The sequence below is a fragment of the Leptopilina boulardi genome, unplaced genomic scaffold (genome assembly GCF_019393585.1).
Source record: "Leptopilina boulardi isolate dan_hultmark-lab unplaced genomic scaffold, ZJU_Lbou_2.1 LbouV2_278, whole genome shotgun sequence".
Lineage (NCBI taxonomy): Eukaryota > Metazoa > Arthropoda > Insecta > Hymenoptera > Figitidae > Leptopilina > Leptopilina boulardi.
The window spans coordinates 4,498,557-4,514,998 of record NW_026137838.1 but is presented as its reverse complement, the minus strand read 5'-3'; the positions used below and the strand labels follow the sequence as shown (position 1 = coordinate 4,514,998).

General features: G+C 25.8%; 1 protein-coding gene across 5 annotated transcripts in view; it reads right to left on the bottom strand.

Annotated features, from left to right (window-relative positions):
* The window catches only part of LOC127281875 (polypyrimidine tract-binding protein 2), a 492,268-nt gene that overhangs the window by 315,626 nt on the left and 160,200 nt on the right, over positions 1-16,442 (bottom strand). For 3 of the 5 annotated variants that reach the window (XM_051305845.1, XM_051305846.1, XM_051305844.1), the window contains exon 2: positions 10,261-10,424. The exons of the other annotated variants lie outside the window; for them this stretch is intronic. In XM_051305845.1, coding sequence (XP_051161802.1) covers positions 10,261-10,341 — 81 coding nt within the window. In that variant the 5' untranslated portion in view covers positions 10,342-10,424. The remainder of the gene's footprint in view (positions 1-10,260; positions 10,425-16,442) is intronic. 5 annotated transcript variants of the gene reach the window in all.

Genomic DNA, 16,442 nt, shown 5'->3' with positions numbered 1-16,442 from the left:
TCGAGTATTTGAATCAAAATAAATTTTTTTTTCAGTGCAGTGAAAAAAAATTTGATTCAACTAATCGTGAGTATTATCAAATAAATATTGGTATTAAATAATTTTTTCGAATCAAATAAATATTTATTTATATCAAATAATTTTTTTTCGAATCAAATAAATATTTATTTGTCATCGTAAGAATCATTTGACATTGCGTTAACACGCTGCGATTTTCGCAAATATTTTTTTCCTATAATAATAATAATAATACATTTTTTTATTATTAAAATCCAAACAAAACAAAAAACAATTTTTTATTATCAATAATAATAATTGTTATAAAAATTATAATAGTGGAAATAATAATAATTACTCTCTAAATCTGAATTAGTAAAAATGTTTACTAATTTGAATTAGTGACTCACTTTTTGCTTCTGAAGTAATAAAATTTTACTAATTATTAGTAACTTTTACTAACTTTTACTAACTAATTAGTAAAAATGTTTACTAATTTTTTTCGAATCAAATAAATATTTATTTGTATCAAATAATTTTTTTTCGAATCAAATAAATATTTATTTGTATCAAATAATTTTATTCGTATTCCAATAAAATTATTTGGTTGTCGTAACCAAATATTGGTTACAACAACGATAATTTAGTTTTTCGCAGACCAAACTATTTTTTTGTGTTAACCAAATTATTTTATTATTGTAACTAAATTTTTGTTGGATTTTAAAAATGTTCAATCAAATAATTTTGTTGGTCTAATCCAAATGTTTGGTTGATACCTCTATAACTTTCTTTCAATCAATCAAAAATTTTGTTACCAAAAATTGTCTAACCAAACGATTCTTTTGGAAACAAAAAAATTTTTTTTATGCTTTTTCTTGAAATACAAAAACTATTGGTTCAAATATACAGTTTATATAATTCAAATAAAAATTATTGATACAAATAAATATTTATTTGATACAAGAAAATATTTATTTGACACACGAAAATATTTATTTGATACAGGAAAATATTTATTTGAAACAAGTAAATATTTATTTGATACACGAAAATATTTATTTGATACAGGAAAATATTTATTTGAAACAAGTAAATATTTATTTGATACAATTAAATATTTATTTAATAATAAACTAACCGATTATTTCGAATAAATTTTTTTTCCCCTGTATTTTTAAAATGCAGAAAATTTTTTATTCAGAAAAATCTAGCAAGGATAATGGGCATTTTTTTTTGCAACGATTATACATCTCGTAAAATCGTCCAGAAAAGTAGTATTGCGCGCGCCTATGTTAAAACTCAAATTGTCGTAATTGAAGAACCAAATCGGCGAGAGAGAGAAAAGGCAATTGGTAGATATCTGTTATGAGGGCCACTTACGCCTCCTTTCCAGTACATTTAGTGCACGCGAAATTTTACTTAAATTTTTATATACACAACAGTATAGTATATATAAACACCAATCTGGGCGAGATGCGCTCAATTTTTTTTTCTCCTTTTTTTTCTTTTACCGGAACAAAATGCCCATAGTATAAACTAACAAGATGGCTTTTCAAGAGTTTTGATAATAAAGAAATCCCATTCAATTTTTTCTCCTCTCACAGAAGATAACGAGCTCTCTCTCTCTCTTTCTCTCTCTTTCTCTCTAATGAAATCGATACGTGAAACTCACGCTGCTATTCTTCGAAGAATGTTTTTCGAGAAGAAGAAAAAAAAAAAAAAAGAAAAAGTAGAAATTGTGAAAAAAAAGGAAAACTTTAAACAAGATAAAAAAAAGAAGGGGTCCACAGGATACTGGCTTTTTCTTATATATATATAGTTTAAGGGAGCTTAAGAATTTGTCAATATTTTATGGAGCTTTGAACGCCCACAAAGCTCTTTTGTAATAGATTGTAGTTCTACTTTTCATGTTTTTTCAAACGAGAATAATAAAACAAGTTTTATATTACTTTAAAAAAAAAAAAAAAGTGAATCTCGAGTGCTTTTTCTGTATTATTACAGAGTACTTACACAAGGACCCCTCCCCCCTCTCTTTCATTATTTGCATATTTATAAGTTTAGATTTTTCTTTATCTCCTTAATCGATAATAAGTAGTTTTTTTTGAAAAGAAACATAATTATTATAACGAGGATTAAATATTTAAAATAAACTTTTCATAAAGAAAATCTCCGTTTTTCTATAATACATCTTTTTTCAAATAATATTTCGGGCCCCTAATATTTAATTGCAACAAAATATTTTTTCCAATTAAATAAATATATTTTACAGTAAAACGAATATTATTTAATTAAATTACTGGAATATTATCAAATAAATATTAATTTTTATTATTATTATTATTATTATTATTATTATTATTATTATTATTAATATTATGAAAGGTAATTATTTCAATTGAATGATATTTGCTGAAATAGAGAAATTATTGGTTCAAATCCAGTTTACTTAATTCAAAAATATATTTAATACAATAATAAATAATTATTTGGTCCAAGTAAATATTTTTTTTCTTGCTAATAGTTAAGTAACTGATTATTTGTAACGAATAATTTTTTTTTAGTGTATAATTAAAAAATAGAATAATAATATAAACGTAAATAAATATTCAAATTTACTTAAAGAAAAAATAAATAAATAAAAATAATAAATCAAAAGTAATATTAAATGTATTTAATAAATATTTAATAAATAAAGTAAAAATAAAAAAAAAGTAAAAAAATGAAGTAAATATATAATTTGTAAAAAAAAAATTATATACAACAGTAAAATGATATAACACAGTGCTCAAGGACGATAAGAACAATAAATGGGGAAAAGATTGTCAGAAACAGAAAGATGTTGTTTTAGATTAAAAGGGGAATGGTTTTTCAAGCTAAATACGTAATAAGAAAGTGCGTCTCAAATGTTTATAAAGTGTATATTATTGAGAGATGCTTGAAAATATATCTAGCGTAAGACAGTGAGCGATGAGGGGAAATATGCTCTTCCGATTTTTCTATTAAGCGTCGATTTATTTATGGAATATTCAATGCCGGGACTTTCATCGTTACCCAAAATCGCGAGAAAAATTCAAATCAACCCCCCACCCTCCGACGAACATGACACGTTTGTAAATCTTCAAAAAAAAAAAAAAAATTCCCTTTTTCCATTGCAAAAAAAAAAAAAAAAATATGATGAAAGACTTGTTTATCTATTCTCGCCTCAAGCATATTTTCTTTATTAAAAAAAAGGTTTTTGAAAAAAAATGATGATAATATTGAAAATAATGCAAAATAATAAAAATTAAAAAAATAATACAAAAATAATAAAAATTAAAAAAATAATACAAAATAATAAAAAATAATAAAAATTAAAAAAATAATACAAAATAATACAAAAATAATAAAAATTCAAAAAAAAAAAAAAAAAAATTCTAATGACTTTGGCGGTATTCTGGAGCGATTATCTCGCAAATTTAATTTTTCGAAAATTTTTCCAAAATGTTTTTGAGTGTAGCTCAGCATCCGCTGGACCAATCAAAATGTGCGCCACACCTTTTTTTTCGAGACTTCCGGGTTAAGACTTTGGCGGTATTCCCGATCTATTATCTCGCATATTTAATTTTTCGAAATTTTTTAAAAAATTTATCTGAGTGTAGCTCAGCATCCGCTGGACCAATCAAAAAGTGCGCCATACATTTTTTGTTCGAGACTCCCGGGTTAAGACTTTGGCGGTATTCCCGATCAATTATCTCGCAAATTTAATTTTTCGAAATTTTTTAAAACATTTATCTGAGTGTAGCTCAGCATCCACTGGACCAATCAAAAAGTGCGCCATACATTTTTTGTTCGCTACTTTTTGCTAAAGACTTTGGCGGTATTCCCGAACGATTATCTCTAAAATTTAATTTTTCGAAAACTTTTCATAAATTTATTTGAGTGTAGCTTAGCATCCGCTGGACCAATCAAAAAGTGCGCCATATATTTTTTGTTCAGAACTTTCTTCTAATGACTTTGGCGGTATTTCGGAGCGATTATCTCTAAAATTTAATTTTTCGAAAATTTTTCATAAATTTATTTGAGTGTAGCTCAGCATCCGCTGGACCAATCAAAAAGTGCGATATACATTTTTTGTTTGAAACTTTTTCCTTATTTTGATGGTGGTATTCCGGAGCGCTTATCTCGCGAATTTAATTTTTCAGAAAATTTTCCAAAATTATTTTGAGTGTAGCTCAGCATCCGCTGGACCAATCAAAAAGTGCGTCATACATTTTTTATTCGAAACTTTTTCCCTATTTTATTGGCGGTATTCCGGAAGGATTATCTCGCAAATTTAATTTTTCTAAATTTTTTCCAAATTTGTTTTCTAGTGTAGCTCAGCATCCGCTGGACCAATCAAAAAGTGCGCCATACATTTTTTGTTCAGAACTTTCTTCTAATGACTTTGGCGGTATTCCGGAGCGATTATCTCGCAAATTTAATTTTTCTAAATTTTTTCCAAATTTGTTTTCTAGTGTAGCTCAGCATCCACTGGACCAATCAAAAAGTGCGCTATACATTTTTTGTTCGCTACTTTTTGCTAAAGACTTTGGCGGTATTCCCGAACGATTATCTCGAAAATTTAATTTTTCGAAATTTTTAAAAAAATTTATCTGAGTGTAGCTCAGCATCCGCTGGACCAATCAAAAAGTGCGCCATACATTTTTTGTTCGAAACTTTTTCCCTATTTTATTGGCGGTATTCCGGAAGGATTATCTCGCAAATTTAATTTTTCTAAATTTTTTCCAAATTTGTTTTCTAGTGTAGCTCAGCATCCGCTGGACCAATCAAAAAGTGCGCCATACATTTTTTGTTCAGAACTTTCTTCTAATGACTTTGGCGGTATTCCGGAGCGATTATCTCGCAAATTTAATTTTTCTAAATTTTTTCCAAATTTGTTTTCTAGTGTAGCTCAGCATCCACTGGACCAATCAAAAAGTGCGCTATACATTTTTTGTTCGCTACTTTTTGCTAAAGACTTTGGCGGTATTCCCGAACGATTATCTCGAAAATTTAATTTTTCGAAATTTTTAAAAAAATTTATCTGAGTGTAGCTCAGCATCCGCTGGACCAATCAAAAAGTGCGCCATACATTTTTTGTTCGAAACTTTTTCCCTATTTTATTGGCGGTATTCCGGAAGGATTATCTCGCAAATTTAATTTTTCTAAATTTTTTCCAAATTTGTTTTTCTAGTGTAGCTCAGCATCCGCTGGACCAATCAAAAAGTGCGATATACATTTTTTGTTCGAGACTTTTTGCTCAATTTTATGGCATTAATCCCGAGACATTATCTCGCGAATTTAATTTTTCGAAAATTCTTCCATATTTGTTTTCTAGTGTAGCTCAGTATCCGCTGGACCAATCAAAAAGTGTGCCATACATTTTTTGTTCGAAATTTTTCCGAATTTTATTGGCAATATTGCCGAACGATTATCTCGCAAATTTAATTTTTCGTAATTTTTTCCGAATTTGTTTTTTACTGTAGCTCAGCATCCGCTGGACCAATCAAAAAGTGGCCCATACATTTTTTGTTCGCTACTATTTGCTAAAGACTGTTACGGTATTCCGGAATGATTATCTCGAAAATTTAATTTTTCAGAAATTTTTCCAAAATTATTTTGAGTGTAGCTCAGCATTCTCTGGACCAATCAAAAAGTGCGCCATACATTTTTTTTTAGAACTTTCTTCTAACTACTTTGGCGGTATTCCCGAACGATTATCTCGCGAATTTAATTTTACAGAAATTTTTCCAAAATTATTTTGAGTGTAGCTCAGCATCCGCTGGACCAATTAAAAAGTGCGCCATATATAAATAATAAAACAGTTACATAACCTCAAACTCAAAAATGTGTTTTCACGAAAACAAAAATAAAAATTAATTTTAATTAATAAAAATCTTTCAAAATACCAAAATTAATTGAAATTTTTAGTTTACATTAAAAAATACAACTTAAAGTCATTTTTTAATTTGAGGTTATGTTTCCACTCTAATTTACGTTCTATAAAATCGATAAAAATTTATACAGTAATTTAATTATTTAATTCCAAAATCAAATTTTCAAAAAAATACTCTTCTTGTAAAAGAGCGTTTTTTTTTTTTTAAAAATTCTAAAGAAAATTTTTTTTCTAATAACAAAGGAAAATAATTTTAATGACAAGGACTGATGACATTAGTGTCAGAACGTGGTTTTGTAAAGGGGTCAAAAAGAGGGGATGAAAGGGGGGGGGGTGTTGACCACGACGTGTCCAGTCCTAATTCCTCTGTTTGAGTATGCAAACGAAAGCGCGCCTAGGATATGATGAAAAAGCAGGACAGCACGTTGTCCCAACTCGTTCGCTTTGCGGTTTGCCATTAAACAGGCGCGATATAGTCATATAAGAATCCCAATAAATACAAAACTAATAATAAGCACAATTTAAATTATCAAAAAAATAAAAAAAAATTATTTTACGTAAAAAAAACAACTTTAACCTAATGTCTCATATCTAATTTACATTCAATACTTAATTAATTCAAAGAAAATATTCATTTTGTTAACGAGAGAGGTCCGAACACTCTCTTTTGATCGATATAACAAAACAACGAAATTGTATTTTCAGCACGAACGCGCGTCACCTGAAATTGCCATGGACCATTCGCACGGGTTTTTCTTTTTCCAAAAAAAACTGAAAATACACTTCACAGAAAATATTCCCTCCTCAAAAAGGGGAAAATACAAATTTTATTTAATTATTTTTATTTTAATCATTTTTTTATTTTAATTATTTTTATTTAGGTATAGAATTTTTTATTTTAATTATTTTTATTTATAGAATTTTTTTAGTTTAATTATTTTTATTTATATAATTTTTTTATTATTTTTTTTATTTATTTTTATTTATAAAATTACAAATTTAAAATTTCCTGTATTTTGTGAAAAAAATGGGGGGTTTGACATATAGAAAACTTTCGCGTTGGAAAAAAAAGGAAGAGGCAAATTGAAGAATAAAGAGAAGTTGAAGGTATGGACCCCCATTGTATATTAAAATTAAGGTAATATATTAAACCAACTTAATGCTATTCTGCTTCCTTATATCCCTGGGAAATATTCGTGTGTCTATATATATGAGAAAGCTCACGGGAATGTTTTAGTGTTGAGTAAAAGGGGGTGAACAAAAAAAGAGAAGAATATGAAGAGAAGAATAACTCCCTTGATCGTTATATAATAACCGCTTGGATCAACTTTACAAAAAACTATGTTCTCCACTAAGAGCTTTTTTATTCAGGCTATCACGTTCAAAAAAAAAAAAAAAAAAGAGGGGACATTTTTTTTCCTTTTTCTAAATCTCTCTCGTTTTTGACAAATTTTAATAACGCTTCATAAATAAAAATTTATTAAATTTTCTATTGTAATTTATATAATTATTTATTTTTTCTTTCTTTCTTTATTTTTTTTTCTTTAAATATTTTTTATTTATTTCTTTATTTATTATTTATTTATTTATTTATCAGTAGCACAAGTCAATATTTAGTCACATTTTTTAAATTTTATTACTATTTTTTTGGAATTCGATTTTGTAAATTTTTGTAATTTTTTAAGTAGTACAAATCAATATTTAGTCAGACTTAGTAATTTTTTTGTAATTCTATTATCAGTAGTAGTGGTCAATAATTAGTCAGACTTTCTAAATTTTTTAAATTTTATTACTAATTCTTTAGTTGGATTTTGTAAATTTTTGTAATTTTTTAAGTAGTACAAATCAATATTAAGTCAGAATTAGTAATTTTTTGCAATTCTATTTTCAGTTGTAGTGGTCAATAATTAGTCAAACTTTCTAAATTTTAAAAATTTTATTAGTAATTCTTTAGTTGGATTTTCTAAATTTTTTGTAATTTTCTAAGTAGTACAAGTCAATATTTAATCAGACTTGGTAATTTTTTTGTAATTCTATTATCAGTAGTAGTGGTCAATAATTAGTCAGACTTTCTAAATTTTTAAAATTTTATTACTATTTCTTTAGTTGGATTTTCTAAAAAATTTTTAATTTTCCAAGTAGTACAAGTCAATATTTAGTCAGAATTTAATTTTTTTTCGTAATTTTGTTAGTAGTACAAGTAAATATTTAGTAAGACTTAATATATTTTTTGTAATTTTATTAGTAGTAGTAATAGTCAATATTTAGTCAGACTTCGTAATTTCGTTAGTAGTGCAAGTAAATATTAAGTCAGTCTTTTTAATTTTTTATTCGTAGTTCAAGTCAATATTTTAGTCAATCTTTCCCACTTGGAAAGATTCCCCGGAAAGTGCCCCCTGGAGGTTCTATCAGAATTCCGCCGGAACTTCCAACGTAATTCCCGACGGAATTCCATCGGAGTTCCAAAAAATTTCCGATGGTATTCCGACGGAATTCCGACGGAATTAGGACTCTAAAAATGTTGGAAAAAATTAATCAGAATTCCGTCGGAATCCCATCGGAAATTCTTTGTAACTCCAATGGAATTCCGACGGAATTACGTTGGAAGTTTCGGCGGAATTCTGATAGAACCTTCAGGGGGCACTTTCCGGGGATTTTTTTCCAAGTGGGTTATAATTTTATTAATAGTACAAGCAAATATTTAGTTAGACTTCGTATTTTTTATCAGTAGTACAAGTAAATATTTAGTCAGACTGTAGTTTTTTTATCAGTAGTATAAACAATATTTATTCAGCCCTAAATTTTTTTTAAAATTCTATCAGTAATTCAAATAAATATTTAGTCAGAAGGCCTATTTTTTTGTAATTTAATAAGTAGGACAAGTAAATATTTAGTCAGACTTTATAATATTAATTAGTAGTAAAAAAAAAATAAAACTGACGTTTTTAAAAAAAAATTTCTCCTAATAAACATTTTGTTTATTATTTTTCATTTATACATACACAAAAAAGGCGGGAGAATTTAAAACTTTTTTTTTTTTATCTAGAGATAAGAATCTCTTAAATGGTTCATAAAATATTTGAAGAGAAATTTTAATTAATATCTCGTGAAGGCTGGCAAACTTAGAAGAATAAAAGAAGAGAGAGAGAGAGAGAAAGAGAGAAGGAGAAGAAATTAAAAAGTGATGAATTGGTAAGATGGAAGAAAGGATGTTGATGAAAGGCTGCCCCGTATAAAATTTTTTTTTTCTTTTTTTTTGAGAGAGAGGGGGGCAAGGAGAAGGGGATGAAAGCGATTCTCCAAGGAACGAGGGAACATATCGGTATTTTTATCAACACAGGTTATTGCTGGCAAACCCCTTGGAGAAAGGGCAGCACTTTTGAGAGAGAGAAAGAGAGAGAGAGAGAGAGAGAGGAGTTTTGAAACTTCTGGTTCCAATCGCATTCCCCAACAAGTCCATTGGCATTTTGCCAGGCGAAACAACGAAATTTCACCGATGCGAGGGAAAATTCATGCGTTGAAAACTATACTTCAAATGTTTGTGCCATTGTACCAGCCGATGGGGATTCTCCCCCCTCTACCTTCGTTTCAATTGTTAAACAAATGTGAAAACAGTACATTATTAAAAACAGTCGAGTAAACTTCACTTTACACAAATTAAATTCACTTGCCGGGGGAAAATGCATTTCAATTGTTTATAATATCATTGACTTTACTTAAATAAACATTAAAATACCACTGATGTGAAAATTATTTATTTTTTTTTTATTCACTCATGTAGAAAATATTTTAAATTCAAAGAAACGAGGTCAATGTTTTTTTTTCCTTTAAAAAAGAATCCTTCAAAAAATAATTTTCAAAAAATATTTCGAACAGCGATATATTTCTCTAGAATAGCGAAAAATTTCGCTGTTTCAGTGAAACTTATGCCTGTTCCAGGTAAATCAAAAATTCCATTTTTGTAATCAACTTCCACTTTATTTTTTTTTTTTTTTTATTTTTATCTTTCACGCAAAAGGAACTTTATGAAAAAAAAAAAAAAAAAAAAAGAAAACAATTCTAAATTAAAGGTAAATAAAAGTGACATTAAACAAGCTTCTTGATTACTGAGAAACATATAAAAAAGTGTAATAAAAAAAAAATTATATTCCCTTAGCTAAAAATAAACAAAACGGTTAGGGACGAATAGGGGAAGTTGATTAAAATAAATTTTTAACTTTCATCGTGTTGGTTATCGTAATATTTTTTTTTATGTTCAAGATTTTTTCTTTACGCGAGCATTTTTTTTCAAAACTTTGCGACAAATATAAATTTTCAGTTGGAAAAAAAAATAAAATTATAAATTTTACCTTTATTCCAAGATTAGGTGTCAAAACTCCATAATCGTGTAAGGTTGGCAACATAACCGGGGGAAGATTTGTCATCATCATCCTGTCTGCTATTTGATGATCAACTTTCCTAGGAAAACTTCACTTTTTTTTTTTATAATTATATTGATGATCTACTAACCTACCTGAAACAAACAAAAAAAAAATCAAATATTAAACACAGAAAAAATAAATAAATTTATATTGTTACCAAAATTTTTATAATTCAGTGAAAAATATTTTTAAATAGAAAAAAATATTTCACAAAAAGAAACGTCTCTTGTGAATTTAAATCACTTTACGATACAGTGGAAATTTTTATAAAAGACTCTTGGGGAATTAAGAAAAAATTTTTTTAAAAAAATTATCTCTAAAAATAAAAATAAAAAATATTAATGATAATTTGATAAAGTATATATAATAAAGTAAAAAAAAATTTTTTCATCAACTTTTCACGTTAATAACTATTATCGAAATTTGTTTACCGGGCAAAACTCCCTTTTTTACATGACCACAGGGGGAAATGTGGTATTTTCTATTTTTTTTTTTCTTTTTCCCCAGCTCTCAATGCATTGAAACGAGATCAGTCACCAAATACCAAAAACCAACGAATCGATTTGTGTGCCTCGAATTCCGCGCAGCAAATTACATCAAACTCCAATTTTACCATCAATGGTTGGATCGTCAAAATTTTTCTCTCTTTATTTCAACTATTTACAGTAGTAAAACTTTTTATATGGAAAAACGGTCTTTGAATGTTTATATACTCGTACTCATCGATATTTATTCCTCCCTCCCTCTCCTTCTCCTACTCTCCTTTTTTTATGACGAAATAACGGGCATAAACCGAACACTCGACAAATTTTCAAAACCCAAAATTTTCAATTTGAAAAATAATTATTGACAAGAGAAGAGGAAATTTTTCTTGTTTTTTAGGATGGCAATTTATTTTTTTCAACATTATTATGACGGTATGAAAACGGTGCTTAGTCATGAAAAATTAAAAAACTAATATTTTATTGGCTAACAAATTTTTTAATAAAACTGATTTTTTTAAAATAAAAATAATTAACAAAAATTAATTAATTACTAAATATTTACAATAATAAAATTTCTAACGATTGTAATTTTATTAGTAGTAAGAGTCAATATTTAGACAGATTTTGTAATTTTTTTCAGTAGCAGAATTAAATATTTAATCAGAATTTGTAATTTTTTCAGTAGTACAATATTTTGTCAAACATTAAAATTTTTATCAGTGATACAAGTAAATACTTGGTAAGACTTTGTAATTTTTTATTAGTAGTACGAATCAATATATAATCAGACTTTAATTTTTTTTCAATTTTGTCACTAGTAACAGTATTTAATCAGATTTACTATTTTTTAAATTCTATCAGTAGTAAAAGTCAGTATATAATTAAAATTTTTAATTTTGTCAGTAGTACAAGTAAATATTCAGTCAAACTTATTTATATTTTATAATTTAATTACTAGTTTAGTTTAGTTCGATTTACAACATTTTTGCAATTTTATAAGTAGTACAAGTCAATATTTAGTCAGAATTTATTTATATTTTTTTTGTAATTTTGTCAGTAGTACAATTAAATATTTAGTCAGACATATTAATTGTTATCAGTAGTACAAGTAAATACTAAGTCAGAAATTGTTATTATATCATTGGTTCAAATAAATATTTAATCAGTATTTCAAATTTTTTTTTGTAATTTTGTCAGTAGTACAATTAAATATTTAGACAGACATTTCAATTGTTCTCAGTAGTACAAGTAAATACTAAGTCAGAAATTGTTATTATATCATTGGTTCAAATAAATATTTAATCAGTATTTCAAATTTTTTTTTGTAATTTTGTCAAGTAGTTTGAGTAAATAATTAGAATTTATAATTTCTTTTATAATTTTGTTAAGTAGAACAAGTAAATATTTCATCAGACTTTGTAATTTTTGTTGTAATTTTGTCAGTAGTAAAACTCAATATTTAGTCAGACTTTATAAATTTTTAAAATTGTATTACAATTTTTTTTGGATTCGATTGTCTAAATTATTGTAATTTTCTAAGTAGTACAAATCAATATTTAGTCAGACATTTTAATTATAGTACTAGTTCAAGTAAATATATAGTTAGTATTTCTGTTTTTCTTTGTAATTTTGTCAAGTAGTACAAGTAAATATTTAATCAGACTTCGTAATTTTTTTTAAATTTTAAGTAGTACAAGTAAATATTTAATCAGACTTCGTAATTTAAAAAAAATTATCAGTAGTACAAGTCAGTATTTAGTCAGACTTTATTAAATTTTAAAAAAATTTATTACTATTTTTTTTGGATTCGATTTTCTAAATTTTTTTAATTTTAAAAGTAGTACTAATCAATGTTCAGTCAGAAATTCTAATTTTGTTTTGCAATTTTGTCAGTAGTACAAGTAAATATTTGGTCAAACTTTTTGAATTTTTTCAATAGTAAAATTAAGTATATAGTCAAATTAACTATTTTTTAAATAATTTATCAGTAGTACAAGTAAATATTTAATTAAGTGTTGTAATTTTGTCAGTAGTACAAGTAAATGTTAAGTCAGACGTTTTTAATTATTTACTATTAATTTAAAAAAAAATATTTTTAATTTCTTTTCCAATTTTTTTATCAAAATTTAAATTATTATTGTCATTATTATTAATAATATTTTTTGTTTTAAATATTTAATTTAAAGGAAAATTAATCGACTTCAAATATTTACCTGAACCGAATATTTTTTGATAATAATATTAATAATTTATTTTTAATAAAATTAATTTATTCCCCTGTTGTATAATTTATTTTTAATCAAATAAATTTATTTCCCTGTTGTATAATTTATTTCTCGTCAATCATTTTTTTTTTCAAACTTCAATTTTATTACAAAGAAAATAAAAAAAATATAATTTTTTTATCCATTTCTTTTTTTTTTACATAATTAGTAAAATTGTTTGAGAATAAAATTTCCATCTAGCCAAAGCCTATATACATATATATATGTAAAACAACAACATATGAGGGACGGATTTCAATTACAAAACGAGCCAATTATAGAATTAATCCATTAAGATTAACATGGGGGCAAAGAGGGCGGTTCTCTCTTGTATATAGAAACAAGCTTAACGGACGGAAGTCGCTTTACCTGAGGTACAAACCCCTGTGTTTTAACCCTTCCTCTCTCTCCCACACCCACTATAACGAAAGGGTGAAATGGGAATAGAGATTTCACGCAAGGTCTTACGTTGGGGGGATTTGCCCGCTAAGCCCCGTACCCAGGGCTTCAGGGTTACAGTTCTCTCTCTTTCTCTCTCTCTCTCTCTCTCTCTACACTTTTGCTAGTGACGCTTAGATTGGTGGACCACGTGACACCAATCTAAGTTTTCAACTGGAAGCTTTAAGTCGTTACACGTAGGGACGACGTGCGCCACCATACCGATCTAATCTACCGTATGGCGCGCGCGATTGTCAAAAGCTTAAACGTGAAAATGGTCTCGCACGACACTTTACACGATTGCCTGCTGATATCTTCAAAACTACATTTTCAAAATCAAAATTTCTATTTAATTACAGATTAAAAGTCATTTCAAATAATGCGATTAATTTATTCGTTCAAAATATTTATTTTATTTCCATTTTTTTATTTATTTTACTATTTTTTTGGGGATTTATTATTATTATTTATAAGTAGTACGAATCAATATTTAGTCAGACTTAGTAATTTTTTGTAATTCTATTATCAGTAGTAGTGGTCAATAATTAGTCAGACTTTATAATTTTTTTTAAATTTTATTACAATTTCTTTAGTTGGATTTTCTAAATTTTTTGCAATTTTCTAAGTAGTACAGGTCAATATTTAGTCAGAATTTAATTTTTTTTGTAATTTTGTTAGTAGTACAAGTAAATATTTAGTAAGACTTAATATATTTTTTCTAATTTTATTAGAAGGAGTAATAGTTAATATTTAGTCAGACTTCGTAATTTCGTTAGTAGTGCAAGTAAATATTTAGTCAGTCCTTTTTAATTTTTTATTCGTAGTTCAAGTCAATATTTTAGTCAATCTTTCCCACTTGGAAAGATTCCCCGGAAAGTGCCCCCTGGAGGTTCTATCAGAATTCCGCCGGAATTTTCAACGTAATTCCGTCGGAATTCCTTCGAAGTTCCAAAAAATTTCCGATGTGATTCCGGCGGAATTCTGATAGAACCTCCAGGGGGCACTTTCCGGGAAATCTTTCCAAGTGGGTTATATAATTTTATTAATAGTACAAGCAAATATTTAGTTAGACTATTGTATTTTTTATCAGTAGTACAAGTAAATATTTAGTCAGACTAGTTTTTTTTATATAGTATAAGACAATATTTATTCAGCCTTAAATTTTTTTTTTAAATTCTATCAGTAATTCAAATAAATATTTAGTCAGAATTCCTACTTTTTTTGTAATTTAATAAGTAGGACAAGTAAATATTTGGTCAGACTTTAGAATTTTAATTAGTAGTAAAATAAAAAAATAAAACTGACGAATAATGTGATTAATTTATTCGTTCAAAATATTTGTTTTATTTCAATTTATTATTTATTTTACTATTTTTTTTTGGATTTATTATTATTATTTATAAGTAGTACGAATCAATATTTAGTCAGATTTAGTAATTTTTTAATTTTATTCAGTAGATCGAATCCATATTTAGTCAGACTTATTAGTAATTTTATTTATTATATTCTATATTATCAGAAGTACTTTTTTGTAATTTTGTCAGTAGTATAAGTAAATATTCTAGTCAGACTTTCTATTTTTTTTTTAATTTTATTACTATTTTTTGCTTAAATTTCCTAAATTTTTGTAATTTTATAAGTAGTACAAATTAATATTTATTCAGACTTCGTAATTTTTATTAGTAGTACAAGTAAATATTTAGTCAGACTTTTTAATTTTTTTCTAAGTAGTACAAGTCAATATTCAATCAGAATTTCTATTTTTTTTGTATAGTATAATATAATATTACATAGTACAGTATAATATAATATTATATAGTACAATATAATATATGTTATATAATATAATATCATTTGTAATGAATCAAAAAATATCAGTAATTTCCATATATGCAAACGCTTACAAATTTTTTTTTCATCTATAAATAATTCTGTCAATTATAATACAAAAAAAAAAAAAATCCTCGAAAATGCATTTTAAAACTCGTCATTTGCAATACTTTTCAACATCCATTAAAATTTATAGAACTTAAATTTGAATTTTTAAATATAATCAAAAAAAAAAGAAAAATCGTTCGCAATTGAATTTGCATGAAAATTGGTACTTAGGGATTTGTGAAATCCATTAAAAGCATGAAATAAAAAATTTAAATAATCATGACTGTTTTTGTTTGTTATAATAAAAATTTTATCACAAGGTGAAATATTTTTGTTTATATCTAAAAAAAATTGATTTTATTTTTTATTAATCATTAATGATTCGAAATTCTAATTTTTATTTCAAAGAAAAATTTATACTAAACAATTAATAATTATAATATTAATATAATAATAGTATAATAATAATAATAATAATTTATACTTTAAATAATACCTACAAAATTAGTAGAAAAATAAAGAAAATAGAAAAGAAATTATTAAATAAAATAAAATTGTCGGTAAAAAATATCAATAAGAAAATAACTATTTTCAAAGACATTTTTCCTTTGTTTATTCTTTCAAAATAATAAATAAAATTAAAATAATAACAGAGTAAAAAAAAATGAAAATATCGATAAAATAGTAATAAAATTTTTTTTATTAAAAAAACATAAATAAAAACAAGAGGAGTTTATTACTATGCCTGACACTACATTTACTTGTACCACTTAAAAAGTAATATTCCAGTTTCTTTACATTATTATTATTTCCAGTAATACTAAAAATTAACAAAGCATAATTAAAGAACACATAAATTAGCCTAAAAAAACAAAACCACTATTAATGAAAGTACCAAAAAAAAAAATAAATTTTTTTCAATTATCACTGAATTTCTCTCTCTGAAAAAAATTGCAATTTTAAAAACAATCAGAAAACATAACAAAGTGTGTATGTGTGTCTCACTTATAAAACTTTGTTGTTTTTTTTTCTTCTCTTTTTTTTA